General features: G+C 32.2%; 1 protein-coding gene across 1 annotated transcript; it reads right to left on the reverse strand.

Moving 5' to 3' along the window:
* Nucleotides 1-3,319: 3,319 nt before the first annotated feature.
* On the reverse strand, nucleotides 3,320-8,237 carry LOC105425406 (uncharacterized protein CG5902-like). Its single transcript, XM_011636146.3, has 4 exons — nucleotides 7,762-8,237; nucleotides 6,700-6,810; nucleotides 6,226-6,431; nucleotides 3,320-6,143 (listed from the first exon to the last, which is right to left on the reverse strand). The coding sequence occupies exons 1-4, from the start codon at nucleotides 8,181-8,183 to the stop codon at nucleotides 5,977-5,979; spliced, it is 906 nt and encodes a 301-aa protein (XP_011634448.3). The 5' UTR covers nucleotides 8,184-8,237; the 3' UTR covers nucleotides 3,320-5,976.
* Between the last annotated feature and the right edge of the window lie 2,498 nt (nucleotides 8,238-10,735).

Consider the following 10,735-nt stretch of genomic DNA (forward strand, 5'->3'; position numbering starts at 1 on the left):
AATCTAAATTTCAATCTTTAATGTGATATGGTATATAATATGTAAATATTGTGCATATTGCACATATTTTACTGCAGTTTTAGATAAATAACTCTTAAAAAGATAAGTGGATTTTTATCCAAATGAATTTTTATACAAATATTCATTACAATTTTATTTAAAATATGTAAAATATTTGATTTAATTCATAATGCTATTTCCTCATTAAATTATCAAATAAATACTATAAAATATAATTTTATATAAAAAGCAACAAAACAAGTTAAATAACTTCAAACTTCATAAGAGAGAGAACTGAAAAAATTTTATGCAGATATTCAAACGTAATAATAATAGAGCAATTTATGAAATTTTTATATTTTTGTAATGCTCTGAGATATGATACAGACATCCTCAAGTGTTTTATGTGCCATTTAACAATTTTTATTAAAAATTTTATAATAATGAAATAAATTAATAATAAGTGAAAAATACTTAATTTTTCTTTTATAATCTTTTATACACATATGCGTAATCTATTACAAATTTCAATAAATTAAAAAAAAATGGTATTTCATATCATATCATTCAAAAATTCCAAAAATAAAAAAAATTTACTATAAATTTTTCAGAGTAAATTGTCATCTAATAAAAAAATTATTTTGATAAAAATTGATGTATTAATATCACAAAATAAAAAATAATTTATATTATAAGAGCCTTATTTTTTTGTTTTAACATAACATATTTTCATTCGATTATACAAAAAGGTTTTAGTAAAATATTGTTTTATAATATATATCAAATTTTGTTAATTTTTTTAACTTTTGACATTCTTATGAGCGCCCATTTGCTTAATCACTTGTGACAGACCTGACCCTGACATTATTTGTATGCCATGTAGATACACATATATTTCTTATAATGTGTTCATATGGACTATGTTCCGAAATATACTAACAACATTGAAAATCATATATTATAGTTCATATCATATACGTATACGTACGTAGATATTCAATATTATCAGCATGTTCCCTAATAAAATATCGTGTGTATATATATATATATATATCATTATATATTTTAAGAAAAACGGAAAATGAAGTCTTCGAAAAATAAAGAAAAATTTGTCTAAAACTCCCTAAAATTATCCTATGATAATTTTAATAATTTTTATATATATTTTTCTTTATTTTTCAAAGACCTCATCTTCCGCTTTTCCTAAAATCGACGCAGTTCAAAACTGTTAATATTTGTTTATTTTATTTTGTACTCTAATGATTCAAATATTTTAATTTATACATATTTTCAAACTTTCCTATGTTATGACAATTTTCAATTTATTTATAAATTGTTTAAAGATTAGACACACGAAACGAGTCGATATCTTTCATCTGCGACTCAATCTAGTGTTACAAGTTTATAAGATACTAGCGTTTCTCTCTCTCTCTCTCTCTCTCTCTCTCTCTTAATACAGCGAGTGAAAGCGACGGGTGCGAGCGAGTACCTTAATTCCCAAACATTTTCCGAACTTCCGCACGCCGCGCGATTACTTACGACAGCTATGAAAAATCGTGCGCCTTCAAGCTCCGCTTTGAGTTCCACGCACCCCCGTTGACATTTACGAGGGTGGAAGCGATGGTAACGCATAACTACGCCGCATAGAGAGCGTAGCGGCCGGCACAAACGTACGTGAACGGAAACTACGTCGTTGTTAAGATGATACGCGATCCCACTCGGGTGTTCGATTTCTCGCACGAAACGAAATTAAACGCGGAAAGGAAAGATGTGGTTGCGGCCCGCATCGGGCCGCATTCGTCCGAACCGCGCGGTACGCGCAATATGTCGACGCCCGTGTCGGCGACCGGGCGATCGCGGTGGTCAAGAGGATTCATCGTCAATCGGGAAACTGTCACGGCACGTAACTGCGGCAACGAGACGACTACCGCGTACGCGTCTCGCGTCACGCCTACGCACGGAAAATAAGCGAGCGGAAATCCGATGCGGATACGCGGCGTCTACGGCCTACGACGCGGCGCGGCTCCGATCGGTCTGAAGTCGGCCGACTGTGCGTCGCGACGCCGGTCGCGTCGCACTCGCGCGCGCGATACCACGGCGCCATCTCACAGCTGTTCCATTGCACATAATAAAAAAATATGTGTACGTGTTGCGTGTGTGTGTGTGTGTGTGTGTGTGTGTAATTTCATATTTTTCAATGTGCGACCGATATACAAGGTGAGTCTAAATATGTGATATAATCGGGAAGGGAGAGTAATCTTCTATGATTTAAAATAAGTTGAAATGACGGAATAATCTTTTTTTATATTATTAATAAGACTTCGTTTTTGGAAAAGAATTTTGAAGGTTAATCGAGTACATATACACTTGACTGATATTTAATATTTTCTTGCATTCTATATGTCTTGTTTACTATCGGGATTAACTAATTTAATTAGTTGATTTTTAACCAACTGCAATAAATTTTTTTTAATTCTTTCCGTCTGCAATCATATTTTTATTCTTTTCGTTTATAATGTGGATATTTTGTCCAGCTCGTTTTTTTTTATTGTTTTAAACTTTTAAAAAAATCCAGGAAAATTCAAGATTACTTTTCAATATCTCTATTACATTATCAAATAAATTTCTAACTTAAATTTTGAAAATTTGATGTTAACTTTAATTTAATAGAAAGCCCTGTATTTCGGGGAAATTTGAAAGTGAAATTTTGCTTTTGACTCAAATTGCAGACAAAAGATTAAAATAAACGAATGAATTTGTGTGAAACCAAAAATAATTTTAAGTTTTACGCATTTTTTTCTTATTTAATTCAGATTGTCGAAAATGTTGGCATATTTGTTGAAATGTTTTGTTATATTTTGCGAATTAAAATAGAATATATGTTTTTAAGGTATTATGCTTTTGACTTTTTTTAAGATGTTAAATTTTAAAATCCTTTTTCTTAAAAAACAAGATATTCAACAAAAATTTACTGTTATTTCGATTTATCTTGCGCCATAAGATTACTCCTTCTGATTATTGTATTTAGGTTGGTGTATTTAGGTCTACTCTGTATATGTAGTAATAAGAAAACACATCATAAAGAAAATCCACTTTTAAAGCGATCTGTAATTCTATTCTGAATTCTGACTTGTAGATGTTATGTGAAATAGAATTAAATATCAAAGCATTTGTTTATATATATTTTAAAGTTTGTTTTATATAAATATTTTTTACTCGTAATATGAAACTGTAATATATGAAACAGTTGTGTTTTGTGCACAAAGACAAGGATGAGGACAAAATTAATTGTAACAATCTCTTTATAACAATACAAAAATTTATTTTTTTTTTTGTATTATCTTGAAGTGTATATATATATATATATATGTGTGTGTGTGTGTGTGTGTGTGTGTGTGTGTGTGTGTGTGTGTGTGTGTAATTTTTTTATAAATTTTACTGATTTTTAATATGAAAAGGAAGACGAGAAAAATAAAAGAAGGGAAAAGGGAGAAGAGGAAAAAGGGGAGAGAGAGACAGAGCGAGAGCGCTGTATTCGATTTATGAATAAATAAAGCCAGTGGCTTCTGCTGTATTATTAATTTACAAATGCAATCAAATACACACACTCGCTTGATATTATATTAATATTACATTAGTTTCAGATATGATACCGAATAATAAATGTTAATCTGGCAAATATTATTTGCTTTAGAAATTATTGATATTTTACATCGTGCAATCTCGCATTAAATTGTATGAATTATCCAGAGAAAGCTTAAAAGATAAACTGTATGTGTATATAAAGTGTGCTTGTTATATGTAATTATAAACGCGTATGTCGGATAGATTTTTTTTTGGCAGTTTCATAAAATATACAGGATACTTTCATTCAGAAATTCGTATGATACAGTACAATAGTTATCGAACTTAAATGTGTTCTTTACAGCTATATATATATATATATATATATATATATATATATATATGTATATATAATTTAATTATACTATGGTAACATCAAGAACTTACTCTTAGTATAAGTGCATTTTTTATATTTTATAAACTTCGACAAACACGGATACAATGTATTTGTATATCGCAAAAAATATAACTGTACAATACTAGAATTATTTATGTTTTCAATAGTGAAAATGCATCATTCGTTATGTGTCGTTGTACCATTTATTACACAATTTACACGAAGTCCCATAAGCCAAACTAGCGCATACGAATAGTATGTGGCAGTTCGTTGGACATTTATGCCGTGATGATAGGCAAAATTTTAGGAACTCGCTAATTATTATCGATATATATATTTCATGTAAATAATAATAATAATAATAATAATAATAATAATAATAATAATTAAAACTTACGCAAATAACACGGAAAGTAACATGTACTATAATAAAGATAAGATATAATAACAATATTCATATTTATTTCTAACAAATATTTCATTAGTATAAAAAAGATACAACAGGGCGAATAAATTGGCAGTGTTTAAAGCCCGCTATTGAGAATAGCTGGCAATATAAGGAATCTTCTAATTTAATTCATATTATAATATTCTAAGAAGCAATTAAAATATGCGAGCTATATGTTAACAGATGTAACAGATGTAACAAATGTATATAAGATACTGTAAATGGTGCAACTATCATAAAATTATGATAATTTATCAATCGAGTAATACAAATTTACATTTGAGATCTTTTATATTTTTGTTTTACCTTTATACCTAACTTTTACTAGTCTAATATTTATAATCTAATATTAATCTCTATCGTGTTATGATTTCTTGTTACGCTTTAACTCAATTGTGATTTAATTAATAATTAATAATTAAATCACAATTGATCATAAAAAATTAATATCTTTTTTTAAACTTGTCTTTTTGATTAAATGTATAATTGATGCATTTTAATGATGCAAAAATCTATCTTTGTAATGCAAACTTTATGGATAACTTTACTTGTACTTTATGGATAAAATAATATGGATAAAATGGATCGTTTAACTAATGAAACATTAATAGAGACAAATTATTTATCAAAAACTTTAAATTGTTTTCATTTTCTTTTAGTATATAAAAATATTATGTCATATATTTAAAAAATGGACTATTTCCAACGTTGTTTTGTACATTATATCGTGAGAGCAGGCAGTGAATTTTAGGCATAATCACTGTCTTACAAAAGTGCTCATTGCTACTTTTATATTATATTAATGTAAATTCTTTATAATATAATGGCAACATCAATTGTTACTAAACAAAAATTAAATGTATTTATGAAAAAGTAAAATTAACGAATAATTATATGTTTAAGCTTTTTCATTATTATTTAATTACCGAAGTCGACAAAACTCGTGGAAATTGTTTTGATATAATTGAAAGTATTTGAAAAACAATATAAATATTTAAATTAATTAATATAAATATTTTGATCAAGTTTTAAATTTTTTTATCTATCTTTTTTATCTATTCTTAATGTCGATAATCAGACGATATCATCACATATAAAATATTTATTATTATCCTCAAGACGGAGCACGCGGTATTATAAATGGGAGGCTATGCATACTAAGACACAGAAACACGCACCACTTTAAACAGTGGAAAATCGCGAGAAATAATCGCCTCCAATGTCATTTTCGCTTACGTACCCCGCGCTCCGCAGCTTCTTGCGTCAGGAAGCGATGCGGTGGTCGAGGATAAAGCGGTGCAGGTAGATAGGACGGACCCGCGTTATCCCACCAGAGGGGTGGATTGTTACATACCGGTACCATAACGGGGGGAATTGGAGGCAAGGGTAATGGATATACGAATGTCGAGCGATTCGGTCGTTGCGTGACCGTCTGCTGAGCAGACGCATAGGAATTGTATCGAGTGTTATCATTTTGCAAATGAGACGAATTGACCATGTGTATGTTATAACGAGCCTCAGCGGATTGCTGTAGCTGGGGTCCCTGGCTGGGACCCCAGGCGATTTGCTAGCATCTTCGATTGTGACAATGTGTCATGTAGTCCTGATAGCTCACAGTGACCTCCTCGCTTTGATAACGAGTCAGTTTCAGGCTACGACGGATATCGGGTGTGACTAAGCCTTTGAAGCCACCTTTATGTAGCAGAGAATCTATCGTTTGTATCTGGTCCCATCCTGAACATCAGATTACAAGTTATTCCTCATAGAAGACGGGAATTTCTATTGCTTTAGCCTATTCTATATCGCGGATACGCACCTTGCTCCATAGCTACGCTGGGCAGATAAGTAGCTGTCCGTTTGTTACCCTTCTCATTGTGAAATTCTATGCGAATTCCGTGCACACCCACTTCCCAATCTAAATAGTCAACCCCATCCTCAAAATGCCGCAAAATCGACACGCTTACATGCAAGCGCGGCAGCTCATCCCGAGTTATCGGATTAAATCGAGAATCTTTGAATGCGCTTTAAACATGTAGGAAGAAAAAAAATATATATATATATATATCAAAGCGCATGCATGATTACTATTCTAAATATCATAATTATTCATATAAGCAATGTTCTAAATTTGCTATATATTACATATTATTATTTCTAAATACACAATATATTGTGATATCAATAAGTTTTACAATTATATAAATATAATTTTTATATAAATTTTATATATCTATAAAGTTCGCATATTTATATATTATTTTATCTTCTAATGTGAGAAACTTTGTCTCACCTAGTTGTAGCGTATTCGCGTAGCCCAGCATGTAAGTGCATCGCATTAAAAGTACCAATACAACCTCGTAATCTCATATCTTTTCCTATTGTCCATGTCACAAATAAAGGGCTGAAAAGATGCATCTATATTAAAAATTTCATGCTTATGTTTCCCTTTTATTTTTATCGGAGAACAAAATCATCAGGGATGGAAAAGAAAGCAAAATAAACCAGAGTATAATAATTTTTCTGTATTTTAAAAAATGTCAATTATGTGATATACAAAATTAACAAACATTTATATGTGTGTGTGTGTGTGTGTGTGTATATATATATATATATATATATATATATATATATATATATATTGTATTATTTTATATATATATATATATAAAAATAAATATAATATAAAAACAATATTAAAAACAATTTTTGGATTTGTTTCGATTAAATTTCTCACAGTGAAATAGCATAAATAATTCGAGGATATCTATGATAGAAGCGTCGTGATTCTCTTAACAATGTTTCTTGGACTATGTGGATATGTACCGTAGTAACAAACATAGCATCCTCAGTGGCCTACATAGTTGGCATAGCCTATACAATGCGAGAAATCGAAGCACGCCGCGATAATGCGTGCATCGCGCACTGACAGATAATCCACAAGAGACGAGGATCAAACAATGCGCCAGTAATACATCCTAGCCGACTTCGCAGCCGAAGTCAACTAGATCGGTCAAACCAAGAGTAGAGATAATCAACTCAGAATTCAAAATTCCTTACACGCAAATCAAATAGAAAAACAAAATTCTAAAATAATTTGTGAAATCATATTTTCCATATATCTATCAAAATTTTTGATATAAAAAATCACAGGGGGTTTCCCAACCTCGTATCCACCACTTCGTGTGATACGAATGGCTCTGTCATCGAAAATAAGCGAAGAAACAACAGCTGATACGATGCGCGAGTGAGATGGATGGATGGACGGATGGATACGAGGGAAGAAGACAGAAAGAAAGAAAGAAAAAGAAGAGAAGTACAAAGAAAAATAAAGGACACCGCGAAGGCTACTCACAACGCTTCGTTGCTGAAGTTGGGCGCTTTCGGCGGATCCAGCTGGTGCAACTGGCAATAGAGCACATCGAAGCAGAAGAAACCCATCTCCGGTTGGGCGATTGTTGCAGGTTTCCTCGATTGAGGAACACCGTGCCGTATGGCAGTGCCGTCGCACGGTGATAGGCTCGAGGCCGCGCCGCCGCCGCCGCCACCGCCCAGCCTCTGCTTCTTCGCTCCGCAGCAGCCAGCAGCCATGTTCCTCTTGGACAGGTCACCAGCGGACTCCGCTGTCCTGGCCCTTCTTCCAGCACCTCGTTTACGCGCTTCCTCGTCGCGGCGTATCCAACGTCGACGTCGTCGCCGACGCGTGCCGGATCGCGCCCGCGCTCCGCTAGATGTCGAGCCGACGGTGGCGTGAACAGCTGTTTCATTACCCGCCATTTGTAGTACGGCGTCGCGTCATCGCGCCATTGATAATTAATGTCTCTGCTGCCGCCGACGCCGACGCCGTCGCTGTATTGCGTACCGCGTGAAGTTGCCCGCGGGTCATGCGCGAGCAACATTGGACGGTGGCGTCCTCTACATCATTTCAAATTTTCTATCAGAAACGTCTACGATTTTTAATTTGTAACAGAAAATAATATTATGTACTGAACATTTGCTTTGCTATATTACTACTTTACATTGTAATTTTTTTATGCGAATCCGAGTGTTAAAGTCTCAAAACTGCGAACAGGAAAGAAAAAGAAAAAGAATTTATAGATTTAAAATACTGAAATAAATGCCACATTTATATAAAATAGAAAGATAATAATGATATTTTAATTTAATGGTATTTTAATTAACATTTGACCAAATGTACAATATTATATATTTTAATTATTGGAATAATTATAACTGTCAATTAATTAAAACACATGATCGAGACACAGGTTCGAGCCTTGGCTGAGGTGATATTTTTTATAATATATATTTTCTGTAGAGGGATAATAAAAAGGGATTTTTAATCAATATAAATTATTTTAATGATATAAAATATATTATAATTAAGAATAATATCTAATAATAATAATATACTTTTATATAGGATTGACGCACATCAACTTTTAATGATTAACCTCATTTCTGATATCAATCATTGCATGCTATGAAAAGATAATTATAAAGTAACTGAATACGATACGTATCAATTCCTAAATTACAAATCTTGGATAACATTGGTGTGCGTGCGTACGTGCGTGCGTGCGTGCGTGCGTGCGTGCGTGCGTGCGTGCATGCGTGCTTGGATGCGTGCGTGCGTGGGTGCGTACGTGCGTGTGTTGTGTGTATACAAAGTGTCTGATTCCTAATGATATATTGCAATAAAGTTGTAGAATAAATTTATTAAAAAAAGATGATATCGAAGTAACTTTTCGACTTACTATAAATCACCGAATTATGAATCGTCTGAAATAAGATTTATATGTATTACAAGATGCCTGATTTCTAATGGTACACTGTTTGTGTGCAGATAGAGCGAGTCAAACTGAGAATGAGTAGAAAAGTCGTCTATCAAAATTTTGCGATTTTCACAATTAGTAAAAAGTTATAATTATTAAAAATCGTCGAATAAGCGCGTAATCGCCTGGGCCATCGGCAAATGTCAAACATACAGCGAAATGTGATCGCCTAACGTTCAATATTACGCGCATTTACGGTTGCTAGGAGCGCGGTGATATTTGATAGACGTGAAGTGTGAACAAGTATTTACAAATGACAGAACATCTGTTTATAGTGCATACCTTCAAACAATTCGTTGCGCTCCTAGCAACCGTAAACGCAACGTAACGTTAATTAGGCGGTCACATCTCGTATTTGGTATTTGCCAATAGGCGGATACGCACTTATATAATTTTTAATAATCAATAATTCGTTACTAAACTGCGAAAATCGCAAAATGGTAGAGGACTATTCAGATCGACTCATTCTATCTGCACGCAAACGGTGTACCATTAGGAATTAGACATCCTATATGTAATACATAAATTTTATTTTAGATGTTTTACATATGCATATTAAAAAATGCGGCATATAAAATTATAGATAAAATTTTATTTGAAAATCTATTGTAATACATATTATAAATAGCCTAAAATGGATTCAAGGAGACTTACAAGTATTATTATCGACTAATTATTCACTTCATTGTGTCTACTATACAAAAACAATGTTACGTACTAGGTGAATTACTTTTCCTTCGTTTTTATAAGAGTTTTATGAATTTAACCTATCTAAAAATAAATGTATTTCATGTGATGTATAAATCAGTTTATATAAGTTAATAATAATAATAATAGTAATAATAATAATAATAACAACAACATTGTTATTAATTATATTACAATGCTTTAGACGGCTTTTTCGATATAAATCCCCTTAAGCATAATTTGAAATTTGGTATGTTCATAATATATATATATATATATATATATATATATATATATATATATATATATATATATATATAGAGAGAGAGAGAGAGAGAGAGAGAGGGATCGCTATTTATTGTGGATGGATTATATATGAATGTCCATAAATAATAATAATAAAAAAAATTGTATTACATGCAATTAAGTGTATTACATTTATATTATGTCTATCTAGAATTCATCATGTACAAACATGGTAGAAAGAGAGAAAGGAAGAGAGAGAGAGAGAGAGAGAGAGAGAGAGAAAGAGAGAGAGATAAAGACGATGTTTAGATAAATAATTACGAGTGTCAATTAAGTTTTGAATAAATCAGATTAATTATAACTTTTTTGCACTTTTTTATTAGTTTAATTGAAAACAAAATAAATTACATTTAGCCTGTGACATCCGGTTCTTTTTCCGTATATTATCGTCACTTCGAATGCGTGGTGTCAAATCTCGGGCCATTTGTCATTTGTCCGACCCACCTTGTAGAACAGTGCGCGCGCGCGCCTGCGCGGACCGATGGCGGAGCCGCGCCGCGA

Source organism: Pogonomyrmex barbatus, unplaced genomic scaffold (genome assembly GCF_055798465.1).
Source record: "Pogonomyrmex barbatus isolate J1 unplaced genomic scaffold, ASM5579846v1 scaffold15, whole genome shotgun sequence".
Taxonomy (NCBI): domain Eukaryota; kingdom Metazoa; phylum Arthropoda; class Insecta; order Hymenoptera; family Formicidae; genus Pogonomyrmex; species Pogonomyrmex barbatus.

Bases quoted from the DNA above. Each gene is read 5' to 3' on its own strand.
- LOC105425406 (XM_011636146.3), bottom strand. From the start codon at position 8,183: ATGGCGGGTAATGAAACAGCTGTTCACGCCACCGTCGGCTCGACATCT. The intron at 6,811-7,761 runs GTGAGTAGCCTT...GCATCTTTTCAG, and splicing joins AACTTCAGCAACGAAGCGTT to CCCTTTATTTGTGACATGGA. The intron at 6,144-6,225 runs GTGCGTATCCGC...TCTGATGTTCAG, and splicing joins CAGCGTAGCTATGGAGCAAG to GATGGGACCAGATACAAACG.